Raw genomic sequence first — 27,725 nt, forward strand, 5'->3', positions numbered from 1 at the left:
CTCTTACATTAAAATAGAGGGGCTAGTTGCATTAAAAATACTCTAAAGAGAAAAAATATCACTAATGATATTCTAATAGTGTTCAGTACCAAGAGAAACTCATTAACTACCGCATGTTTCCATGCCACTTTTTCAAAAAAAAAAAAAAAAAAAAAAAAAAAAAAAAAAAAACTGCAAGCAAAGTCATTACCAAAATTCCTTCATCAAAATTTTTAAAAAAGCGATTCTTGACCATTAAGAACAACAAAGTTCCATGCAACAGTGACCCCAGTTTAGACAGAAGACCCCAATATACATAAGTCAAACATGTAAGCAAGTTTAAGCCAGATTTCACCATTGTTTTAAAAGTAATATTTCGCTTTATGCAACTAGCCATCTGTATATTTCTCCATCTCCATTTTGACTTTACTTAGGTTTACTAAAGTTTTGCATTCTTCTATAAAATTCATTTTTTAAAATATGGGTTTTTTATGGGTCTTACATTTGGTGACTGGTTAGCAGTGTGCTGGCCATCTTTGGTTTATAAAGAATGTCTTAATCATGAACTATCAAAGGGGCTAAAATCAACTTTCTTTACAATTCTTTTATTATTCTTTTATTCACTATACTATATCACTGCACATGAATCAGAACCGCACATCACAAAATTGCACAGGGTTTACAAATATTACATCCAGTCTGCATAAAATCGGATTCCACTACCGACCAGATCACAAAATGGCTGCACTCTCTAATCTAAAACTAATTTGCATATTGTACACATGTAGGACAATTTTTTTTACTTGAAGTCACAAAAATGCATGCAAGTTTGCTTTTTTAAACAAATTATATAGTTTGTTCATGCTACCTAGATTCAAGAGAGCTTTTTTGAACATTTGCAATACCTCACCTCTTGTTAGTTAATAATTCTAGTGCATGCATAAGGTGTATACAGGTAAGTAAACATGCATTTTTTTCACATTCTAAAACTATGGCAGTTTAGGCCATATTGTGCTGCCTGCATTTTGTCTGCAATGCAGTGTGTCTCTAACATTTTCAATCCCGTATTAATAGGTGGCATTTACACATAACACCTATATAGCAGCAAAGCTAATACAGCTTGTGATTAAAAATGTTTAAAAATAGCTAATAAATCAGATTATCTTGAGGTATTATTTCTTGCAAGTCAAAATGGAGAGCAAAAAAATCAACCCTAATTTTTAGTTTATGTATACACTGAAAATAGCAACAATAAAAATAAGCATTTGTAGCAGACATATTCCATCTTCACTATTATTTTGCTACCTTTGGTAAATTACTGGGGCAGATCTTGAAGTTAAAAACCCATGTTTAGAAATAAGTGCACGCTTCACCCACTATATAGCAGCAGACTGTGTTGCCCCTACGCAAAACATTCTCATATCTAATTTTAACTTTACATATAAAAATAAGTTGGAGAAAATACAAAAAAACATTTTATTTTAACATGAAAATATCACAAAAATTAGTAAGCCTGAGATGTAGGGTTTTGGTGAAAAACAAGAGGCTTGCAGTGTTTTGGCTGCTGATAAAGATGCACGTATGGACAGCTGGGGTGAAAGCAGAAGAATGCACTTATTTCTTCTGCATGTCAGTATCTTCAGACACAGTAAGCCACATGCACCCTTTCTCTCCTTGTGGGATAGCGGCCAGTTTGCTATTCTTAGTTCCAGCGGAAGTGGATCTGACGTGGGCGATCGGCACCTTCCTTTACCAATGGCTTATGGAACTCACGTCCTGCACGAGAGTGGATATTTGCCCAACAAAACTCACAGTAATACTGCAGGCAAGTGACATTGGCACAAAAAAAGGGAGCAAATTTTCCACCACAGCGTGCGCCTTGGCATTCATCACACATCTGGTCATCTAGCACATATGGCTTTACCTCCACCTAGAAAAAAAGAGAAGAAAAATGTCTCATTAGGGTCTGCTTCAGAAATCAAATTTAGAAATAATTTAAATGTTTGTATGGTGTTCTAGAGAAAAGGACCAGCACTAAAAGGGAAGTAGGCAGTTTCCCAGGAAAGTAGCTTTACTATAGATTGAAAAAAAAATTAAGTCATTTTGTTCCTGTGCTAGTCATTTTATATATGATGCTTCATAATTGGCTGTGTGGTTAAATTAGGAGCACATAATTTGGTAATTTTATTTTATTTTAATATTTTTTTTCAGAGGACTATAAAGAAAATGTTCATATTTTCCAAAGGTAGAAAATAATTTTAAAAACTAAAAAATCTGATTTGCAAAATATTCCACCCCTCACCTTTCTTGAAGTAACATCTCTGAAACACCTGTGTGCTGATATTTTTAGAGGTATGGGTGACTGAGTGAAAAACAGAAGGGATATCAAATAGTCATGGGGGAACAAAGGATTTTTAGCCCTTTTTTGCCCATTCCAATACCACCTTGTGAGATGGCAGAGCCCTCACCCACCAATTACAGCAGTGCTTCTCTACTGTAGGTGAGAGACATGCCCTTCTTGTATATAATTGGTACAGAAAAACCATAACTGTGGATAATCTCATGAATGGCATGTCTAAACTCCTGTGAATTTATAAGATATTAAGTAAAAGTCCCACTGTGAAGGCCTAACAGCAGAAAACCTCAGACTGGAATCAGCTTTGAATGATAAACCTCTCAACCTATTTCCACATTTCCAACGTGAGAATAATAAAATGTGCTCAGAGTTGTGAGGATTAAATTATGCATGTAAAAGCATAAGATAATGCTTGGCACATGGTAAATATTCTGTAAATTAGTGTTAACTACTATTAGCTGCGATAGCCTTGCTTTCTTGCTTGTAATAACTTTATGAATGGAAGGTTACTTTCTCTGACAGCCTAGATCTCAGCCATTCCTTAGAAAAAGGATAAGAAATTGAGTGTTTTGAAGGGCTGGATTTGAGATAAAGTACAGTTTCCCCAAGGTAAAAAATAATGAACTAACAATTTCTATTCTGAATGTATTCTATTGAAATACTTGCATGGTGCAGAAAATGAATATATAAGGATATTTTCTGCAGCCTTATTTGTGAGAACAATGACAACAAACTTGAAACGACCGAAAAGCTGATGAAAAGAAGTAAGACAAACATTTGATAGAAAGGTAATGAAATTACATTTTTATGTTTGTATTTCATTAATTATGGTTAAGATAAACATTTTATGTATATTGGCCACTGTGCTTTTCTGAATTGCTTGTTTGTTGCATATTTTCCTGCTGGAGTTTTTTTTTTTTTTTTTTAATTGATTTATAAGTTACCTTTGCCAGTTAAGGATTTTTAACCTATTTTCCATTGGCCTTTGATTTTTATAACAATATTTGACACAAATTCTAAAATTTTTATGCTCAATCTTTATCTCTTAACTTTTTCCTTTATGACTATGTGCAGCAGAGGCTGAAAACCAAAGAACTAAAGGAATTCTAAGGTTCACACAGTTCAAAAAGATTATGATGTGTGTATGAATAAAAGCACAGCCTCTCCTCTTAGATACTTTTTTGGCAACGTTTTAAGTAGCTATGCAAACAAAGAAGCCACTCTGCATTTGTGAACTGTCGAACCTATCCTATACTTCTTTTCTAAATGAGACAGTTTGATAATTACTTTGATGACTACTTCTAGAGTCTATGGTCTACTCAATTAGTCCTAGTTAACTAGACTCCCTGTCCCCAAAATAGTCTTTTAACGTGCAAAAATCCTCAAAGAGGCTTTATTAAATGAAACTGCTACTATGGGAAAATAAGTAACCACTCAAATTATATTTACTATTTTAGATATAAAAAAATTCATTTATCCCATATTCTTAGTATATATCAGCTGTACTATAAATGTAAACATCATTATTTTGGAATACTCCTTAGCTATGTATAGGAACTATCATAGATTTTAGTATGAAACAGATTTGTCAATGAATAACTGCATTTTGTTCACCCTGTTCTTCTATTTTAGATGGTAAATCAGTACTAGGAATTCTTCAATAGGGTGGCTTTCAGTTATTATGCATAGGAGTTCTTAAGAGTTCTTATTATGATGACCTAAGCACTAAACAGCAAATGTTTTAAAGTTTAGGTCAATTATTTTAGGGAAATATACATAATATATTTTTATCTTAGATTTTATGACAAGTGAAAATTAAAACTTACTCTGTGCCAAGTTCTACTCTAAGTGCTTGTACATATGTGAATTCATTCAATCCCCAAAATAACTGAAAGAGACATACTATTATTGTTTTACATTTTATACGTGAGGAAAAAGAGGCATAGAGAGGGTTAATTTGCCTAGAATTACAGAGCAAATTGTGGAAATGGTATTCGATCCCAGGCAGTCTGGCTCCAGGTTACAAACTCTTAAAACAAGCTCTGCCTTCATGGTTAGGATATTTAGAAATCATTGGCTGATACAAAAATTTTGAAATGGCTTTAAAATAACATTTAGATTTTTTATATTATACCTAACGTTTAAAGTGTGTTTAAGAATCTTACATTTCAAGAACATTTTATTATAATAGCCTTTAGCTCTAAGAGTTAATGGAGTATAAAAAAAAATACTCAATGTCTGATTTATATTGTTAACTCTTTAGGGTAGTAAGCTTTGGATTAGCACCTTATGATAGGACATAATGTGATTACCCAATATGCAACTTACGCGTTTATCAATATCACCATGCTGAAGTTGAACAAACCGAGCACTAATGGCAGCAATATAGCTCTGTTGATTGGAGAAAGCAACTCGCCCAGCACCTTTTGGGTATTTTAGCTCAGGATCCGTATCAATTCCCGCATAACAAACTCCACCATATAGCCGGTCCATGATCATAGCAAGTTCCACTTTGAAAGGAAAAGAAGTTTACAGCAAATGTGAGAAAACACAGTAAATTAACAATTTTTAAGTACTTCTTTAAAAAAAAAAAAAAAGGAAAAGTCAATAGGAGACTAACATTTAACCAGGAGGAATATGGTAGACAGGAGGCAAGGAAAAGTCAATAGGAGACTAACATTTAACCAGGAGGAATATGGTAGACAGGAGGCAAGGAAAAGTCAATAGGAGACTAACATTTAACCAGGAGGAATATGGTAGACAGGAGGCAGTTGTTCAAGGAGAGACTGGGATTAAGAAAGGCCCCCATCATTTTTATTTTTTTTAATATAAAGTTAGACTCACCCCTACCCATCTACCCACTTACCAACACTAAACCCACTATCCACTCTGCCTTCTCTCCTGGTAATACAGATAAATAGTTCCAAGCTCTTCTCTAAATCCACTCTATTCACATGTATACTGTCTGTCTCCTAGACTGTTCTCACCATGGAAGAACACTGCTTCAGCAATTCTCCCCTTTTCCTTCTGTACCATTGTTTTTTTCCTCATACTGGATATTTCCCAAGTATACTGTAATGTGTACCATCTTTAAAAAATATTCTCATAACACTATTTCTCCTTCTAAGCTACTGCTTCATTTCTCTGTTCTTCCCTTTAAAACGAAATTCCTCAAAATTTTTTCCTGTACTCCCCAATCCTTCTTCTCACATTCTTTGTTCAACACTTTACAATCAAGCTATTACCTCATGACTCTACTTTGATTGCTAAGTCAAGGTCACTTTCTCCATTACGAAGTCCAGTGATCAATCTGCCTGTAAGCAGCATTGAACATAGTCAGTCCCCTCCTTCTCCATGAAATATTTTCTCCACCTGGCTTCCAGAATACATTATTCTACTAATTCCCCTCCTACATCACTGATAACTTATTAGTCTTCCTTGATAGTTTCTCCTGAACTCCTTCACTTTTCAATGTCAGAGAACTGTAAGTTTCAGTTCTTACATTTCTATCTACACTCCGGGCTTTGGTGGTCTCATCCTGTGTCATGGCTTCAAATACTATGTACATGTATCACCAGTCTGGACCTCTCCTCGGGACTCATATATGCAGCTGTTTACTGAACAACTCATACTGATACTTAGCAGACATGGCAACACTGTGTTAAAAATGGAATTTATATCTTACTCTAGCCCATTAAACCTGCTCCGATGAGGTTTTTGCTGATCCAGTTAGTAAGTAACGGGAAGGATGAAGTTGCTCTGTTGAGATTCTTGGCTTCATCCTTTCTGTTTTCTTTCCCCCTATTGCACACACAATCCTGTGAACTTGATTTTCAAGACATATCTAGAATCCGATCTTCCCACCTCCATCATTAACACCCTATTTCGAGCTATCATTATTTTCCATCTGGTTCATGACAAAAGCCTTATCTCTTTGCTTTAGATCCCTGACTGCCCAGTTTATTTTAAAAACAGTAGCAAGAGTGATTCTCTTAAAAAATATACCAGATACCACATGGTTTATTTAAAATTTCTATTTGGGAACTGAATGATGCCACAAACTCATGTTCAAAACCAAGATCACAATATTCCCTCCCAACCGGCTCCTTCTCCAGTGTTCCTTAAGTCTCAGTAAAATGTACCACTATCCATTTAGTGGCTTAAGACTGAAAGCTGTGATTCTGCCTTTGCATTTGCCCCGTGAATATCTATGACATCTGTTCACTTGGCTCTTTCTCCTCTGCCACCACTACTCTAATCCAAGCCTCCAGTGTCTGTTTCCTGGACTGCAATAACAGGCTCCTGAACTAGGCTACTCTCAGCCTGGCTCCCCAGCCAGTTGAGTCATTAGCTAAATTGATCCTTTACAACTGCAAATACGGTTGCTTCTCCTTACGGTTGCTTCTCCTTTGCTTAAAAACTCTTCAGTGGTTTCCCCTTGCTCTGAGGATAAATATCAAATTAGCTTAGTATGTTCTGACTCCTATGTACTTTTTCAATTTCTTCTTGTGTCTCTCCCCTCACTCCTTGTATGCCTAGTCAGCCATTCTGGGCTTTTTTCAGTCCCTCCAATGCACCCTGCTTCCCTCCACTCAAGACCTTTGAATACACTGTTCCCTTTAAAACACACTCCTCCTCACTCCCCTTCTTCCACTCCAATCCCACTGCTTTTGCTCAATCTTTATATGACAGCTCAAATACAAATATCTTTAAGATATCAGACTACATCACATCCCCTTGCTATATGTTCTTCTATTCCCCGTGGTCTTTCCTTACAGTGGTCATCATGTTCTGTAAGTATTTACTTGTGTGAACAGTTCCTCAACACATACCTCCTAGACTGGAAGAGGACGCGTTTGGTGATGGAAATCATTAACATACTTCACAGGGTACCACATAACTTGCTTATACAGTGGGCATTTACATCTGTAATTACGTTCTCATCTTTCAGTAGATTTCTGGTTCATGGTTACTGATAAACGGAAGTTTATCTTTCACTCATCTAAAATGCTACTATAGTTAATGGTTAAAATACAGAAAAAGAAAAAAAAAAACACATCTCTTCTTCAGATACCAGAATTAACCCACATAAAACAAAAGACCCAAAATAAACTTAAGAAGTCAGAAATATTTAAGTAGATTCTTCTTCTAGAGTCTACTAGGAGTTAGCTACTAATATCGACAGATAAGTGTCCACCTTTCTAGTTATTTGAGAGTTTCAATAAAGGTTTCAGAATTTTTCCCAGAATTCTGTAGTTAACAACTACTGGAGCATGAGGAATCTGTCCCTGCACCACCTAACAGTGTCACGTACACAATAGCTGTTAAATGTTTACTGAATTGACTAATTCATATTTAAATGATTTTTTTGAAAAACAAAGTTTAACATTCTACTTACCAGCCCTTAATGGTCTAGGAACACCACCGACAAAAATTGTTTTTCGGGGATCCAAAGGCTGAGAACCATCCATCACAAAATCACTATCACTTAAATTCCAAGGACGAATTTGAACCTATGAAGAAAATTATACTGGGTATTATTCCCTTGGTAGTTTATGCTGGTTTTTTTTTTTTTTTTTTTTTTTCCAGTTAATAGCAATCCCTTTACTTTTTAAAAATGTGTATAGTTAAATTTGGAAACAAATTACTGTTATAATTTTTGATCTAGGTACTATAAATCATCTGGATGTTTAAAAAACTGAACCCTTAATATGATAGTTTTTTTTTTTTTTAATTAATTAACAACATTTCAGGTCTGGTGGGTTAGTTTACTTGATAGGAGTGTGGTGTCAATAATACCAAGGTCAAGATTGGATCCCGTTACTGGCCAGCCACAAAAAACAAAAAAAACCCAAAAAAATGAAAAAACAAAAAATACTTTCAAAACAGATTTTGGAAAACTTGCATTTGTGCCTAAAGTTCACATGGTATTTACTTACTGGTTTGTCCTTGATAGTAGGGCTGGAAACACACAGATAGAGCTTTCCATCTTCTTCGATACAAGCATCAATTAGTGCCTGAACTGAGCTTTCTTCTTGAAAGAGAAGAAATGCATAGCCTGGAATAACCATTAAAAATAAGATAATATGTCAAGGTAAGTGATCTCACCCAAAATTTCAGTAGTTTAGAAAATACATGATTTTGAAAAAGAAAAAAAAATAACTATCAAATAGGACTGGAACTATTATAAACTTCTACAGAAGAACACAATATACTATGGAATACACACAAAAACAAATACTCAGTAAAGCAGTTAGCTGCTTTATATATAGTATTTACTATCAGGTACTGTACTATGACCTTTTACATGAATTATCTCATTTGATTCTCACAAGTCTATGAAACATTATCACATTTTACAGAAGAAAAAACTGAGGTACCAAGAGGTTAAATTACTTCCCCAAAGTCAGTCTCATAGCAAGTAGTTGATTGAATAATTTCAAACCCAGGTTAGCCCCACAGATTCCCATGCCATTTTTAGTAGTATACTGTCTTCTTAAAGAACTTGGCAGAATTGACCAGTTGACTATACGAGGAGCTCAAGTTTCCTATAAATGCCTTCAGGATAATATAAATTCTAGAGCATACTTTTGAACTAAAGCACATTTGGAAAGGCCCAAGAAATTCCATGAGTAGAAGAAAAATTCCACTGTCCCCTGAAAACTTCCAAATTACAGTAAGAAAGCTACACTAGAGAGTTAGGAATGAAACATATTCCTTAAAGATGGGTCAAAACTTTTGAATTAAGTCTCAACGTAGATGAGAAATGGAACACTATTTTCCAAACTGTTTGGAGATTATGTTTGGACTTGGATCCAAGCTCTTGATTTGACTTCTACATCTTTGGGAAATAAGCCCTTCCTCCTTTCCTTGTGAACAAGCAGTTGTCAATCTTTACTCAAAAATCATGCAACTAGCAGGAAGAATAGACTTCATTATAAAAAGAAGGCTTCAAGATATATACTGCAAGTTTACTATTTTGTAATTATTTCCAGAAGCTTTGATAACTATTAGTGACCTAAAAATATAACTTACCTTAACAAAATTTCTACGCAAATAAATGTACAACATTGTAATCTAGTCCCAATATGAAGCAAACATCAAGCAGGCCATGCATTTCTGTTCCATTACACAATGGGAAGTGTGAGGTCATGTTTTATTCGGAACTCAAAAAACAGTTTATTGTCAATGATGGATTTTATGCCACAAGTTCTGATGTGGCACAAAAGTACTGCACTTTAATAAAATTAAAATAGCTAATTGCATAAGAAGTATCTGAAGCCAGTTAATAGTAATCCTTTTATTTTTGATGCCTTCTTTTTATAATAAAGTCTATTCTTCCTGTTGGTTGCATGATTTTTGAGTAAAGATTGACAACTGATTGTCAAACCAGCTTACACAAAATAGAAACTTCCAAAGGTCAGATTATTCAAGATTAAAAAACACATCTTAAGAATTTTTAATTGCTAGAAACATTTGCTTGAAAAAAAGGAAGACTTGTTTTCTTTAAGGCTTTAATCAAGGATCTGAGAACTATAACTATTTTGTAATTATTAAGAGGATATAAGACCACTTTACTAAAATAGTATTTCAAATTCAATATTTTTAATGCTCCTTAATTTTTGATATTAATATTGCTTAATTAATTTTTTTTTTTTTTTTTTGTCTTTTGTCTTTTTTCCGTGTCCGGCAACGGATTGCAACCCTCAGTGTTGCCCCCGCACCGGACCGGGGACCGGCAATGGGATTGCAACCCTCGGTGTTGCTCCCACGCCTCGCTCAGCCAGTGAGCGGGAACCGGTCTGTATGTGGGATCCGAACCCTCGGGCGGGAGCGCCGCCACGCTTCCCAAGCGGCGCACTATCCAGTGCACCACCGGGCCGGCCCATTGCTTAATTAATTTTAAAATAATACTTTAAATTAAATATTTTAATATTGCTTAATTAATTTTTATTAGTAGTAGTGAATGTTTGTATCACAAAAATTAATTAACCATATGGTAGGTAGATCATGATGTAGCTAATGCAAACCATTAAATATTAAAAAACTCTTAACCAAAACGTGCCATAAAATAGTTTCTTTAGAATTTATAAAAGCAAGCTAATAATCACATATGGTGAATGTTATTCACCGCAAAGGAAACATACATACAAGTGTGGCTTAATATCTAAGGGCTAGAGTCACTGCTTTAATTACAAGTAGCTTCACCAACTTAATGTTTCTATACCAGTGTTTCCAAACCATGGAAAAAGCTAAATTACAGAAATGAAAAAAACACTTGAAAAAACAAGGTTTGGTAATCCTGGTCTTTTGCCATGGTTACAATGAACTATAATTGTACCAACAAAATTATGATTTGCCAGTGCTAACTTCTTTTTTTCAGTTTGAGAAAATAAACAAATACCACAAAAGCCACAATGATAGTGATGGCAACAGTAGCTATGAAGACAACTACTCTATTTCATTCGATTTGTTCCAGCCCACCTTTCTAGGCTTCGAGTATTCCATCCCCTTATATGAACTAGCAGCTCATACAAGAATGTGTATCTGTCCCCACCCAAACCGATTCTAATTCCTTTCTAAAAGTACACTTCAATTCTTGCCTGGAACTCTGTTCAACTCCTTTTTTATCTACTTAAATTACATAGCACCTTTTAGATTTAATTCAAAACTTCTTAGTGAAGCTTTCCCCCACTTACTAGAGGTCAAAGTAATTTCTCTATTCTATAGTATTTATTGTTGTTTATATTATTTATTGCACAATTATCAATCTGTGAATTACTAAGAATACAAGAATACAAATTTTCACAAAGGTGAATAAAGACTTAAAGACTATTGAAAGACACTAACATTAACAAAACAATGACATATTTGTAAAGTTGTAAAAATGTCATACTGCAGCTGTGAGTGCTGTGAAAGAGTGCTAGGAGATAGGATAGCAGGAAGAGTTGACTTCATTAGGTGGGTCCTCAAAGTTTTCTGTGAGCAACTGACACTTAAGCTGAGATACAAAAGATAAGCAGGCAACAGACTACCATACCTAAAAGCCCTGAGGCAGAAGAGAATAAGGGCAGTTTGTGAAAACTGAAAGAGAACAAGAAGCAACAGTGGGAGAAGCAGTTAGAGAGATGGAAGGTCAGGCGGGGGGTGGGGGGGAGCGTTTTTGTGTTTATTCTAACAATAAGAGAAGCCACTGAAGGGTTCTGTGCAGGGGAATAAGGGATAGCATCATCTGATGAGTTTTTAGAGACTGCTGTGGCTGGACTCTGGGAAAAAACTGGAGAGGACTAGAAATGTGGACAGATCAGAAGGATGGCTGCAGCAGTCCAGGCAATGAATGATGGTAGGCTAGGAAGGAACATTAGGAACTAACAGGCATTTTTACTGAACACTCAAAACAAACTTTATGGAAGGATAAGATAGTAAAACTATGGACAATGGTAGCTTAAAACTAAGCTGACCAATGAACATCTCTATGTATATGAGCTAAATTTCTCTTTAAACCAAGGGGTTAGGACATCCCAGTCCAGTAAACTCCAAAATTGTATGAAAACTTAAGAGTATATGGAGAGGCCCATAGCATTAAATCAGATTCTCATAGAGGCATGGGATCCAGAATCCCTATTTAAAAGATGTTCTTGATTCCATAAGTATAAAAATCTAAAAGTATATTTAAAAAAATCACTGTATTATTCCATTTCTCTAAAAAAACATGATCTAGTAATAGCTGTTCTACAATTCTCAATGGTAGAAAGTGGAGATGGTCCATATAATTCATCACCAGAAATCTTTAGTTTTTGTGTGCCAATAACTTCTGTATCATGCTTCTCTTCACAGAGTCAAAATCAGATCATTTAAGAGATCTATTTAGGAGTCCTTTCTCCAGCCTATCAATTCACTCAGCCATGAAAATAATAGTGCATTTTTTCCACTAAAACTGTACTTCAATTACGTTCAAAGAAAAGTCTTAGTTTTTCAAACTCCCCCTTTCTTTTACTCACTTTGGAAAATCTGCCATTACCGATTCTGACTGATCGAATTAATGGTCAACTCTCCTTCTTTTCCCCTTCCCCTTGTCATTGTGAGCAGGGTATACTTCCCCTCCCCACAGACAGTGGTCTTGATCATGTGACTTGCACATGAACATCAGCACAATTTGTGATTCTTGTCCTGTGGTGATCAAACCACAGCATTACCCTAGCAATAAGTGACTAACACAACTAAATATCCTCCTTTGCATTTTACCTCTTTATATAACTGGGGGTTAAAAAAAAGGACCCAACCAGTCACTTTCTCCTCTATCTAAAATTATTTATTCACCAACAGAGTATATACTGCTCTGCTGTTATCTACTGTTATCTGGAACACTTACATAAATCTTGTAATATTCAAACTATTCATAAATTTGTATTTCATAAAATATAATCACTTCACATAGATCTTAATTTCACTGAAAGACACTTTTTCATAAGTGCATAGCCAAGTTACTTAGAATGATGCGTTAGATAGAGAAAACACTCAAACATTTGCTGATCTGCGTCTATGAAATCATTATTGAATCATTACAGCGAGAGTACAAGTCTCATAATTTCTGACTGGCAAGTAAAACTAGAACAGTTCTCTGGGCCATTCTGCCTCATTCAACCTAGGTTACCAGTCTCTACAAATGACTCTATTAAACTTTATAGAGTTGTGGTCATATTCTTTTCTAAAAGAAAAGAAAACACAAAGTAAGCAACTGATACTGTTTTTCATAAAACCTATTCCCTAGCAAATATTAACAATAAAACCTCTTACCTTTTGGTGGAAAATAGGACTTGCTTTCTGCTTTATGAGGCCAATCGACTACCAAAGGCCCGAATCTTCTGAAGCTAGCAGTTATTTCATCTTTAGAAAGTACAATGATATGCATTAGGAACTAGTTTTAATAATTCATCCTAAGAAATTCCATAATTTTAAGTTACTTTGAAGATTTAATATTTAAAAGTGACAAATACTCCAAGATAAACTAGACTATAAACACTGGGAATATGTCTAATACCCTTATTAAAATGATAAATTCATTTTTAAGCAGCATACTGGCTAGGATAATCAATTCCAGGTGAGTTCAAAAATTTTATATAACATTGTATGGATACTAATGGCTTTATAGTACACCAAACCATAAACAGCAATGGCTTGAAAAAAATACTATTATATCAAGTTAAATAAAAAGATGTATTACTGCTTCACAAATAAAATCATGTTCTTGCATGAAAAACAGGTCTTCTGAAACATGACTGGAATAGCTTTAAATGCTGACAAAATATATAATCATCCCTCAGTAACTATGGTGGATTGATTCTAGGATCTTCCCAGAGTACCAAAATCTTCAGATGCTCAAGTCCCTTAGGTAAAAACGTGTAGTATTTCTATATAACCTATGCACTTCCTCCTATATACTTTAAATCATCTCTAGATTACTTATAATACCTAACACAATGTAAATGCCAGGTAAATAGCTGTTAAACTATGTATTATTTATTTGTACTATTTTTTGTTGTTGTACTGTTATTTTTTATTTTTTCAAAATATTTTCAACCTGCAGTTGGTTAAACCTGCTGATGTGGAACCTGCTGATATGAAGGTCTGGCTATACTAGGGTCTGACACATGTTAGATAGTTTCACTGAAACCCACATAATAGGTAAAATTCAATGATATGTTCTAAGTTATTTCATTACATGGAAATCTATCCTACTCATTAATACTTAGAATAATTTTGTGGATATTGGAATCATAACTGAAAGATTTCCCAGAATGTAGCAATATCTTCTCAATTAGTTGTGAATGAATGGTAGATTTCATACAACCTCACACATTTTCAGTATTAATCTTTATCTTGAATTACTTTTCCTTTTTTGTTATTACACACGATCATTTTCACATCTGTTTATTAATCTTTGTATAGCCTGAATTTCCTATTTATTTTCTATTTCCATTTCCCTTTTGGGTTCTATAGCCTCTTTCTTACCTATTTCTCAGAGCTCATTTATCCTTAAAGAAATTGAACATTTGATTGTCATGCACTGCAGACACAGTTTCATGGTTGGTTCCATTTATTTCATTGTGTGTGTTATGGTCATACAAAAAGTTTTAAGTGTTATATATTCAAATATGTTCTATACCTTAAAAAAATAAGTGGAATATGATCTAGGGCATAAAAATTCTTATTTATAAAAAATGCTCACAGTAACAATATGAATTATAAGATATAAAAGAAAAAAAACTTTAAAAATGTATTCATTCAATTACCAATTACATATTTCAACAGGTGACAAAATATTTTAACAGAGATGACTATCCTTTCTAACTCTGAAAATCTCTAAGAGGTTAAAAAAAAAAATTCCATACCCCTACTCATATTATCGTTCATGTTTTTGTTTTGGATATTATTAAAGCTCTATCACTACCTTACCTTCGTCAATATCTGGAGGAAGACCACCAACAAAAACTTTTCGAGAGAAGCGTTCTATTCGCTCTCCATTTTGATGAGCTGAATAACATGTGGGTGAATTTAAAACACCAACTTGATCATTGTGACCATCATCCAGCAAGCCATCATCTATTGGAAAGAGGGAAGAACGACCTAAAATATAAGAAGAAATATAAATTGAGTCTCAGATCTAATAAAATGATAAAGCCATGTATAAAAATACGACAAATTCAAAGGCTTAAAAAATGAAGGTGACCCAAGTATAAAAAAAAAATAAGGGAAATTCAGATAGTACATGGTTTTAATTACCTGAATTCAAGAGAAAGACAGTCTGAAGAATGGCTTAGAAATAAATATAGTCATATGACAACAATTACACTGCAAAAGAAATACTAAATCACTTCAATTTGTTATGGACAACAGCAAGAACCTGATGTACGGAGACAGACTGGATGTGTAACAGGAGAAACCTTTTAGAAACTGGTGGCAGAAAGGAAATGATACAGACTAAATAGATAAGAGAACATAATAGAAAAAAACTACTTGCAGACTACAGTAAGTAAAGACAAAGACAACAAGTAGTAATACATGTACAGAAGGTCTTGAACTAATTTAATACATGTGTGCCAATTACATGAAATGACAGACAGTGCCTCTGCACATGTGCAAAACAGAAAAAGGCATCCCGTTTAGGACTTTAGTCCCCACTTGAGCCCATCCTTCAGGAGTGCACCCTTGCATAGGGCAAGTCCTATACAATTCTCTGAAGAAATCCTGATGCTAGACACTCTACAGAAATAAAAAATTAAATAAATAAAATGATCTAATAAAATATAGTCCCTCACTGCCAAGGAATGCACATTTAGAAAAGAACTATAGGTGTAATTACAGTATATATCCATAAGAAAGCTTCAAAGTGCCTCAGAGGAAGTTATGCTGGAGGAAAGGAGTTTCCTGGCTAAAAGAAGGATAATTGCTTAAATCTCCATGTTAAATTAGATAATATTTGTGGTAAAAAGGGAAAGGTAGTGGGGCTTACTGAGGGCATTAAAGAGGGTAGGATATTTATAGGTAGAAATATTTGCAGAAACATGGTTTTGAGTAAATTTTCCAAGTGGAAGGAGAAACATAAGAAAAAGTAGGAAAAAATAGAATTATTTAAGAAATAGAGAGTAGTCAAGGTTGGCTGAAACATGATGGAAACAAGGAGAGTAAAAGCTAGCAAAGACCTCTGAGGCTAGCCAGAGTACTTAGCCTTACATACCAGGATAAGGAGATATTCTTAAATAAAAGGTGGTTAAAAAAAAAAAAAAGTCAGTTGGATACAACGTTCAAGCAAGATGTTAACTTCGGTGCTTTAGGAAGACTGATCTTAGCAAATATGGTCAGGTGGTTGGAAATGAGATCAGAAGCTGTGCAAAAACTCCACGAAAGATGAAGGATGGTAAAAAGTAGATGGAAAACAAAATAGGGAAAAAGAATGGAGGAGGAGGAACCAAAGGAAGGTGTTAGAAAATAAGAACCATTAACTGAATAGGCCAGAAAGACCAGAAACTGGTACAGGAAAAGAAGTTAAGCTTTAGTTATGTAAAATTTCACAGGTTGCTAGTATGTTCAGAAGCAAAAATGTATGGTAAGAGGTTGTCAGTGGAGTGGGAAAAAGAAGTCAGTCATACTTTCCAGAAAATCAACTCCACAGGGGTGATAGTTTAAGGTTCTTTGTATTATTAATGATAAAAACTCCAGAAAACAATGATGAGATAGTTCCTTGGGAAACTTATAAGAAGTGGTGGAACATTCAAAGAGCTAAGGAAAGGACTGATAAGAAAAGTAAGAGGGAACAAAAATATAACTGTGACAGAAGCATCAAAGAAAACTAATATAATGAAAGAAAAGAAAGAGCAATAAACTAACAATGTGATATGCTAAGATAATGATTTCAAAAACTGACGAATGTGTTTGAATCATGATCTTTGAAGGTAGCAGTTCAGTAAAGTTGGGTGAGAGTCATATTGCATGTAGCTAGAATTTTGTAAAGCACAGACATCAAATGAAGACTATTTCTTAGAAATGTATTAGAGAAAAAAAAGAGAACAAGAATGTGGACAGGTTGTTTTCCTTTCAAGATTAAGTGAAGAATATTTTTTTGGATAAGGAAACATTGCATACAATCTATACCATATGCCTTAATATATTAATAAATACTTAACATAAAATGTCATTAGTATGTTATCATCTCGAAAAATATGACAATGACAAAAGCGATATAAATAAAGATAATCAGGAATGTAACAGCCTGCATAGAACAGGTTGGGAACAAGAAGGAGGGGGTCATATGCCTATGACAATAAGCTAGTTAGCTAAATGTTGGGTATAAGAATTTAAAGTTTAAAAGGCACAACAACCTATGGACAAAGACCTAATTTGGTACAGGAAACAGGAATTATCCTACAGATTCAAATTCAGTTTAAATAAGATGTTCTGAAAGATACCTATGTTTACTGAGCAAGCAAATTTGTGAATATTAAATTTAACTTTCCTAATGCCTTTGTTATGAGAAATAGAGACCAATGAAAAACAAATGCTAATATTCTTCATGAACAATGGAAAGAAAGCTCTTCAACATAAAATTATTTTTACTCAATAAAATGACTTTCATCTAGCCCATTAAAAATAATATTAACTGTGAATAACTGGTTCAATTTTTAATGTTTGACATTAAGTGAATAATTTTATATTTTAAAAGGAATAAAATGAGATAGAGAAATAACATGCATACTAACTAGTTTTTAAAGGGAAAAAAATGACAAATCCAAATTCTATATTTGAGATGTGCTAAAACTCTTAAAACTATTTTAAAGTGTCGTAACACACATACAAACTTGGCAGTCCTATAAATACAATAAACAAAAACTTTTACCTTGAGAAAAATATAGATCATAAATATTCAGGGTCTAGATAAAAATACTGTATGCAGTAACAAAGGAAATCAATATATGCAATGCCAGAAAGGTGACATAAAAATGACAAACTTTGTTAATCATAATACTTACTATGACTATATTTATATTATAAATACGTTGTAATAACTGTACCCTATTATAAAATATACTAATATTCTAACTATAATAAAGTATTACAGTTAGCATAACTACTAAACAATCTATAATCTATACATCCATAATCTATGAACCAAAGTTCAGCTGAACAAAGGTTAAGAACATTTCACATACTAACAAGAATCTTCACTGCTGGAAAATAATAATCTCTTTCTTCCGAGAAGCCACAAAAGCTATAGATTTAAATACTAATTTAAAAGAGGAGTTAACTGAATATATATCATTAACAAAAATATCATTTTTTCACCTTGCCAATTATTAATTTAGAAACACTAAATAAATTATGTCTACCATGTACAGTATATTTTAAACATGTTTTCTAAAAATGATACATACACATATTTTCATATTCTTATACCTGAATGATAATGAAAATACAACACAAATTCTGTGGGATGTAGCAAAAGCCATGCTTAGAGGAAAATTTATAGTTTTAAGTGCATATTAGAAAACAAAAATGTTTAAATCATTTTAGTTTCTGCCACAAAAAGCTGGAAAAATAGCAAATTAAGTACAAAGACAGTAGGATGAAGGAAATTAAAAATGAAAATTGATGACAAAAAACAGAGAAACATTAAGAGAAAATCAATAAAGCCAAAAGTTGGTTCTTTGAAAATTTATAAAATCAATACACCCCTAGGCAAAGTTCATTAAGATAAAAAGAAAACTCAAGTATGAAAAAGGGAACATCAATCAACACAGAATTTACAGACATTAAAAGGGAATATTATGAAAAACTTTGTTAATAAGTTCAACAGCTAGAAAAACAAATCCCCTGAAATACATAATCTTTCAATACTCACATTAAGAAAAATAAAATCTAAATAGTTCTGTATCTGTTAAAGAAATTAAAACCGTAACTTAAGAAAAAGAAGTGAAAATAAAACAAAAAACCTTCCAAACAAAGAAAACTCTACGTGTAGATGACTTTACTGGCGAATGAGCCAGACTTATGAAGAAGAAATTGAGTAATTTTACACAAACTCTTTCAGACAATATAGGACGAAGAAACACATCCTAACTAGATTTTACAACCCTTAAACTAAAATCCGACAAGAGCATTACAAGAAAACTATATACCAATATCCCTCATAAACACAGACACAAAAATCCTAAAGAATGTACTGGCAGAGTGAATCCAGAAATACATAAAAATGGAAAATACATCATGAATAAGTAGAGTTCACCCAAGGAATTTAAGGTTGATTTGTCATTTGAAAATCAATTACTGTAATTCACCACATTAACAGGAACCACATAGAAACACCATACAATCATTTCCATATTTCTAGATGTAGGAAATGTATCTGATAAAGTTCAACGGCCACTCATGATTAAAAAAAAAAAACTCTCAGCAAATTAGAAACAGGAGAAAATTTCCTCAGTTGCATAAAGAGCATTAAAAAAACAGAGTTAAATTCTTTACTGATAAACTATTAAATGTTTCCTAAGGTTTGAAAGGATGTTCACTCTACTTCTACTCAACATTGTAATGGAGGTAGAGCCCATATAAAAAGATTAGAAAAATAAAGTCAAAAATATTGACAAGAAAAAAAGTAAAACTGTATTTGCTATTATTAACGTGATTCATTGTACATGCAAAATTCAAAGGAATCAAACTCCTAGAAATAAGTGCATTTAGCTAGGGAAGAAATGTAAATTTATAAAAAAGTCAGTATTTCTAAATGCTAGTAATAAACAATTGGAAAAAGTTTAAAATACAGGTTGAGCATCCCTAATCTGAAAATCAGAAACCAAAAATGTTCCAAAATCTGAAATTTTTTGAGCACTGGCATGACACTCAGAGGAAATGCTCATTGGAGCATTTCAGATTTTGGATTTTCAGATTAGGGATACTCAATGGTATGTATTCTTCAAATATTCCAAAATCTGAAAAAACTCTGAAATTCAAATCACTTCTGGTCTCAAGGATTTTAGAGGAATAATCAACCTGTATTACCATTCTCACCTTGTCAAAAACCACCAAATACCTACAAATAAATTTAACAAAGATACGCAAGACTTGAGAGAAATGTTAAAAGACTGAAATAAACTGATAAAGAGAAACATGTCACACCTAAATTTTCTCCAAATCTATAGATTTAATATAATCCCATTCAAAAATCACAGCACACTGTCTTCTAGAAATTCATAAGCTTGTTCTAAAATTCATGATAAATCAAAGGACTCAGAATAGATGAGAAAAGCATGCCAAAAACCCCCCAAAAAACAAAAATGAAAGATTTACATTACCAGATTTCAAGACTTACTACTCAGCTATAGACTGTAAAACTGATGTTAGAATAGATAAGCAGAATAGTGTAGAAAGAGATCCACACACATACAGTCACTTGATATTTTTCAAAGGCACCCACACAGTTCATTGTGAAAAAGAAAATCTTTTCAATAAATGAATATCCAGTTGGAGGGGGAAAAAAAGGACTTTGATCCCTAACTCATACCATACACAAAAATAAATCCAAGAAGAATCATAGACTTAAAAGTGAAAGCTTAAACAACAAAACTTCTAGAATTTCTTCATGACCTTGTAGGTAGGCAATAATTTCTAAAAGGCACTAATGATGAAAGAAAACAGCTGGACTTCCATCAAAATTAAAATCTTTACTATTTATAAAAAGATATTGTTAATAAAGTGGAATGACACCAGCACACTAAAAAATAGGACAAAATATATAAGGAACTTCCATAAATGTAGAAAAACAACCCAATTAAAAACGGGCTAAAGACTTGTACTAGCACTTTACAAAATATAATGGAATGGGTCATAAGCATGAAAAGGCGTTTCAATATCTTCCTTAATCATAAGGAATATGCAAATTAGAACCACAATGAGATACTAGTTATACACCTATCAGAATGGATAACATTAAAAAGCCAACAATCCAAAGTCAGTCTTGGGCCTGGCTAGTTAGCTCAGTTGGAGTGCAGTTTAGTAATGCCAAAGTCAAGGGTTTGAATCCCTTCGCTGGCTAGCTGCGAAAAAAAAAAAAAAAAAAAAAAAAAAGCAAAGCCAGTCTCATACACTATTGGGGTGTAAAATTGAAAAAGTATATGGCTGTTTCTAATAAACATACTTATTCTATGAACCAGTAATTCAACTCTTGGTTATACATTCTAGAGTAATGAGTATTTATGTCAACACACACGCACAAAAGGATACAGAGATGTTCATGGCAGCTTTTTTCATAACAAGGCCCCAAAGAAAATTCAAACATTTACCAACAAGAAAATGGATAAACAAATTGTGGTATATTCATACAATAAAATTCTATTCACTAAACAAAAAAAAAAAAACAGATAAGATTTTTTGTGAAATTCTATTCGCCAATCAAAAAGAAATAACTGATAGAAATTACTGATAAGAATTTCCCTTCTATACAATTTATGCACAAAGAAACACTCATCTTACAATTTCCCTTTAACTTCAGACTGAAATTTACAAATATCTAAAAGCAATTACTTATAAAATTAAACTTTTCTTTTAAAAGAAGAGTTGATATGATTGCTCCTAAGGCTCTTACCACAAGAATTAGAAATGTTTTTATTTCTCCAGAAAAATCTTAAGGGTGTGACTTCACTGCTGTTAAAACCAGCAACAAAGAAACTCTACCAATTTGCAAACTATAGCAAAAAGAATTTTAAATTGCAATTAGAGTTGCACTGTTTGAGGTAGTAGTGGTTTTCTTTTGTTTGTTTTTCTATTTTAGGATTAGCATCACTTGATCTTGACACCAAACACTTCATTTATATTCTCTGGATAGTTATTAGAAAATAAATCCAACTCAAAATTTTTGACCCTACCACAAGACAAGGATGAGGTGTTACATAAAAATGCTACTCCAGTCATCCTAACTTAAACTATACACACACACACTTGTATATATAAGGTTACTTCAAAAAAATTCATGGAATAATAGAATCAAAAGATAATATGCATCTTTCCATGAACTTTTTGAAGTCCCCTCATATGTAATATGTATGTGTCATACATACACACACATATATGCATATGCATGTATACAAGAGGACTTCAAAATGTTCATGGAAAAATGAAATTAAAAGATAATAAAAATATAAAGTTTATTTCTCACATAAGCTTGATTCATCGAGTTCAAGGAACTTTTGTAAGTGATGACAGTAGCCATTTAGTCGTTCCCTAAAGAACTGAGGGTCCTAGGAATTTAACCATGTCAATGCAGTCTTTTTTACTTTATTAACTGAAGAAAATGGGTTCCCTTTTAGGACTTTTATGGTTAGGAAACAAAAAGAAGTCAAAAGGAACCAAATAAAGACTGTAAGATGAGCGCCTAATAATTCCCCATCAAAACTCTTGCAAAATTGCCCTTATTTGATGAGAGGAATGAGCAGGGCCATTGTCACGGTGGAGAATGACTTTCTGGTGAAGATTTCCTGGGCTTGCTTTCTGCTAAAGCTTTGGCTAAGTTTCTTAAAACAGTCTCATAATTAGATGTTAACATTTTTTGGCCCTCCCAGAAGGTCAAAAAGTAAAATGCTGTGAGCATCCCAAAGAACTGTTGCCATGTCCACTTTTGCTTTGACTAGACCACTTCTACTTCTTGGTAGCCATAGGTTTTTTTTTTTTTTTTTCTGTTTTGTTTTTGTTTTTTGGCAGCTGGCTGGTAGGGGGATCTGAACCCTTGACTTTGGTGTTATAAGGCTGTACTCTAATCAGTGGTAGCCATGGCTTTGATTGTGCTTTGTTTTCAGGATCATACTGGTACAGCCATGTTTCATCACCTGTTATAATTCTTCAAAAAAATGCTTCAGGTTCTTGACCCCATTTCTTTAAAGTTTCCACTGAAAGTTCTGCTCTTGCCTGCAGCTGATCTGGGTGCAACAGTTTTGGCACCCATTGAGTTGAAAGTTTCTTCTACTGTAATATTTCAGTTAGAATTGTGTAATTCAAACCTGTTGAGATGTCTATGGTATTGGCTATTGTTTCTGCTGTTAATCACTGTTCCTCTTCAATTAGGGCACAAACAAGATTAATATTTTCTTTGCAAATTGATGTAGATGGTCTGTTGATGCAGACTTCAACGTTTTCTCGTACCTTCTTAAAACCATTTGTAAACTGCTAGCTGATTTCTTTGGGGCACTGTCCCCACTAACTTTTTGCAAGCATCACTGATTTCACCATTCTTTCACCCAAGCTTCGCCATAAATTTGATGATTGTTCTTGCTTTAATTTTGGCAGAATTCATGATGCTGTGATAGGGATTCTTTTCAAACTGATGTCTTATGTTTCTTAGTCCCTCAAACTAGGTCCTGTTTAGAAATGTTCTAACAAGTTAATGTGAGTTTAGTTTGCTGCAAAATTTTTTTGAAATCTGTGCATAGTTTTCCTATAATACATATTTTTGAAGACCCCTTTGTACTAAGCATAGATACACACATATGAATGAAAGGCAAATTAAAGTTTTGTAATAAGAAAAGGTACAAGTAGAAAATATGAGAATTTAGGGTCAGAGAAGATTATAAGCAGGCTGAAGTGAGATTCTAAGGGTTCTTCAAAAGTGGATTTACAAAGAATAAGATAGTTTTGGACAGAAAAGGGGAGAGGAGAAAAAAGAGTAGAAAGAAAAAGGTTCCTAGATAGAAGATATTTGCTTGAGCAAAAGCACAGAAACATTCCAGAGGCCATATTAAGGTAAAATACAGAAAACAGAAGATATTTTTACCTATGTACTCAAAAACCTTACCTACAAATGCAAGTAAAATAGTTTACATTAAGTTAGCACCTAAAATGTGCAGTATAATTTTAAAGGTAAAATAGTCACAATAAAGATTATAGATGTAAGTAGCAACAAGAGACGTAAAAGCAATAAATAAATAAATAAATAAATAAATAAATAAATAAATAAATAAATAAAGGCAAAGGCTGTCCAATCATACTGCCAATGACAGAGTCTGAGGTGGCCTCTACGTTGTCAGAGCCCTTTAACAGGTCAACAGAGCTTTCTAACATACAGGCATCATTCCTATAATATGAGTAAAAATATACATTTCTCCAAAAACAAAAAAAAAAGATTTTTGTAGTGAGAAACACAGCAACCACCACAAATAGGAGTCTCGTTTGTGACAGCTAATCGTGATTCAAATTACTCATTTCAATATTTTAATAAAAAGGATTAGAAAATACATCGGAACTTCCTATATTCATATAAAAACTGCTGTTCTATACTTGCACGATACAATAATAAAGATTATATCATGAGCATTCTAAATTGGAGGAGCTAAAGTTTAAATTATGATTATGCTTATGTGACAAACTGATGGCTGTCCTCCAATACCTGGTTTCCATGTATGTATAGGTGTATGTGTAGCACACATGTATGGATGTTAGAGAAGTTGTATGCAACTACTAACTATGACATGGAAGGCTACACTAGTACACCCAAACATTAAAATTATACTTGACTTTTCAGGTTTAACTTTATTCTGGAATTCCAGGATAATACATTTCCCAGCATATCAACAAGAAGAGGCAGAAGAGGAAAGGAAAATGTTTGTACAAAATTAGTCAATTTATAGCCTAAGTCTGAGCATGGTTCTTTGATCTCAGTGTCCTGTCCTGTAATTTTATCTACTGAATGTTGTTATAAAAATAAAAAAACAAACATAAAACAAACTATATAAATTAAGGGTTACCATGAATATTCTTCCTATCTTCTAAGATGTTAGCAGTCAGTATTGGGTAGATAACCCACGAGTATGATGGCATAATTTTTATTTAATATGCAAGAATTAAAAAAAAACTATCACCAGTTTAATCAGATAGATTTACTGACGAGTTATGCTCCTCCAAAAAACAGAGAAAGACACTATAAGGTACACCTATCACTTAAAAATATTTCCCTCCAATAATAGGTTCATCCCTTTTTCATAGAAGACAAGCAAGACATTTAACTTAAAAAAAAAATTATAACCTAGTACCCTATGTGAATTTGTAAATTTAATTTCTAAAAATAATATGCTTACCTTAAGTTCACTAAAATTTTCTTTCCTTTAAAAAATGGTATGGCTGAGTACAGGTATAGAGCAGGTACAGTTAGTCTCTTTAAGGAAGGAGGGGAGTTTCAGCAATTTTTTTCTTTAAAGAGGCAGATAGTAAAAGTAAATATTTTAGGCTTCACCAGCCACACATTCTCTGTTCAGCTACTCAACTCTGCCATCAATGCAGCTCTGAAGCAGCCAGACAAAAAGTACATAACGAGCAAATAATGATTGTGTTCCAACAAAACTCTGTTATAAAAACAGGCTTAGCCTATGGGCCATAGTTTGCTGACCCTTGTATTAAAATATTACCCTGGCTTTTTTTTTTTCCCCCAAGGTTAAGCCAGTGAGCACACTGGCCATCCCTATATAGGATCCAAACCCGCGGCCTCGGCGCTAAGAGCACCGCACTCACCCAAGTGAGCCACGGGGCCGGCCCTACCCTGGCTTTTTTTCATGCTTAAGAGATCTTGCCTATTCTCTGACAGTTAATGAAATTATTTATCAAAGACGAGGATTTCAGCCTTGATATAATCATAAAAATAAAAGTGGTAGTGGTGGTATTAGGGGGTGTACTCTTTATTTCTATTATTCAAAATATTATATATATTTTTATTCCTTCTGGAATACAGCAGCTCAGCTCTTTAATCCTTTATTAAATGGGCAGAACCTGATATAGAAATATTTTCAGTTGAGAGACAGAGTTTAATTTACACTTCATATCTCCCTTTACAATCCCCACCCGGCTCCAACCCCGGACCAATGTGTTTATTCTCTGAATGGAATGGAAGAAATACTGAATAAAGAAATACAAAAGAGAGGTAGTTTTCCATTTATTAAAGTTAGCTCCCTTTTTCCTAATGCTGCCCCCAGCTCTGAAGCAGAAGATCTTTTTATTAATATCTGGAGTCAGCTTGATATAAAGTTCTTATTGACATTATTAAAAAATTTAAATATATAAATTCTTTCTTGTAGTAATTTGGTTTGGTCAAGTGGGAAGTCTTTTAAATGAAAACAGCTACTCTGTGTTCTGACTGAAAGGTGAGTCAAAGGTGGAATGTAACATAAAAATCCAGATCTTCTTAAACTAGGTCTCCAAAAGTTCAAATGCCTTATAAAAATAATACTGTTTACCCACCACTGCATTGGTGAAAGGACCATGACTTATTTTTGGCAAAATCATATCAAGTCAGTGTGACACATTCCACATGAACAAAATATATGATATGAGACTCATTTTTTTAATAAAGAAAAATGACTAAATAAATAAATAAATAAATAAATAAATAGTCATTTCTTTCATGGAATCAAATCAAAAACATGAAGCTCATAACCTTGGTGGTTAAAAGGTTATCAGTCTGAGATTGATATTATATCTACTATAGAATGGGTAAAAAAAATGAGTAGAAAATAGGAAGAGAGCCAGGAGACTATTTCTAGCCCTTTTCTGATTGTCCCTTTGTATGCAGGATGTTTAAAAAATATTTTATTACTTTGTGTCAAAATACTTTCAAATTCAAATAAAATCTCTCAGAGCTATTTCTGACTACCAAAATCAAAATTGTAAAAGCAGACTCCTTCTGTTCACAGAAGACCAACTAAAAAAATTACTAATGTCATATAAACTGAGAGAAAAATTTGGGCTTATCACCCCTTATACTAAGCCAAATAAGTGTGACAACTGTCAGTTCTGTCCTACAGGACACTTTTCCCAGAAGCCTTTAAACTATGTGAGAGTCTTCCTTCTTCCAACGCTGGGAGGCAGTTCTTAAGTAGAACAACTCTTCATGGCTCCCAGGGTATAGAGACATATAGGAATGTTAGGAAGTTCCTATCTAAAAGCAGGAAAATAAATTTTTGCTTTTCTTAATATCATAATCAGAATCTTTAAATACTTAACTGAAATAAAAGAACATAAATAACAACATGATTTCCTGACACCTTGTTCCTAAGAACTTCCTACATCAGGATATTTACAATGGAGTAAGCCAAATTAGACTAAACATAAGTCACTAAAAATCACTCTGCATTTTCAAAAATACCTAAAAGTCATAGATTGGTAAGTGGTTGTTTTCAAGAGAACTGAAGCTCCATATTAAAATAGCATAGTGAAGTAAGCTAGTCCACAGATCTGAAAATAGGTATTAAAATTTTAAACTTTCCCCCTCTCTTCTTAGCTTGCTAATAGCAGTCCTTAAAGTTATTCAGCTTCGGTTTTCTAAGTCTTCTTTAAGCCAAAAAGCCAAAAGATTTGGTCGAGCATTTAAAGGAATCTGATTCCAAAAATGAAGTTAAATTCAAACGATATAAAATATAACACTGGAAATACCACTTAAGAATACAAAATACTAGTTTTCGTTGTCAGTAGTGGCAAATGGATTTGCTTGTTTGTTTTCAAAGTACATACACTCATGACTAGATGAAAAGAAATTGAAGCACTGGCACATGTATGTAAAATTTATCAAAGGCACTATTACTACTTTCCATCTCCCGCCCCTAAAGGGGGATATCAGAGGTCAGGAAAAACCCTTTTTATTTAACGTGACATTTACAACAAACCGAACTATATATCATGATTACTGCTCACTTAGAGGATAATATAGTACTGTAAAGTTACTTTTGCTTCCTCTCATCCCATCTACTTTTTCCCCTCTCAATTTCTGCACATGTAAAAGTTTTAGCGAAGAAAAAGTTAGCTGCTTTCCTGGGGAGTTCAATAATAGCCCTGGATCACAAGTCCTAGACTTTTCCTTAGGCTATCA

General features: G+C 33.5%; 1 protein-coding gene across 1 annotated transcript in view; it reads right to left on the minus strand.

The window, feature by feature from the left end:
• The window catches only part of CPEB2 (cytoplasmic polyadenylation element binding protein 2), a 63,320-nt gene that overhangs the window by 2,118 nt on the left and 33,477 nt on the right, over window positions 1-27,725 (minus strand). Inside the window, exons 5-10 of the mRNA XM_008566523.1 lie at window positions 14,792-14,962; window positions 13,133-13,222; window positions 8,275-8,393; window positions 7,734-7,848; window positions 4,664-4,845; window positions 1-1,909 (exon numbers count right to left, since the gene is read on the minus strand). The exon at window positions 1-1,909 is cut by the window's left edge and continues 2,118 nt beyond it. Of these exons, the coding sequence (XP_008564745.1) occupies window positions 1,682-1,909; window positions 4,664-4,845; window positions 7,734-7,848; window positions 8,275-8,393; window positions 13,133-13,222; window positions 14,792-14,962 (905 nt within the window). The 3' untranslated portion in view covers window positions 1-1,681. The remainder of the gene's footprint in view (window positions 1,910-4,663; window positions 4,846-7,733; window positions 7,849-8,274; window positions 8,394-13,132; window positions 13,223-14,791; window positions 14,963-27,725) is intronic.

This window comes from Galeopterus variegatus, unplaced genomic scaffold (assembly GCF_000696425.1).
Source record: "Galeopterus variegatus unplaced genomic scaffold, G_variegatus-3.0.2 Scaffold250, whole genome shotgun sequence".
Taxonomy (NCBI): Eukaryota; Metazoa; Chordata; class Mammalia; order Dermoptera; family Cynocephalidae; genus Galeopterus; species Galeopterus variegatus.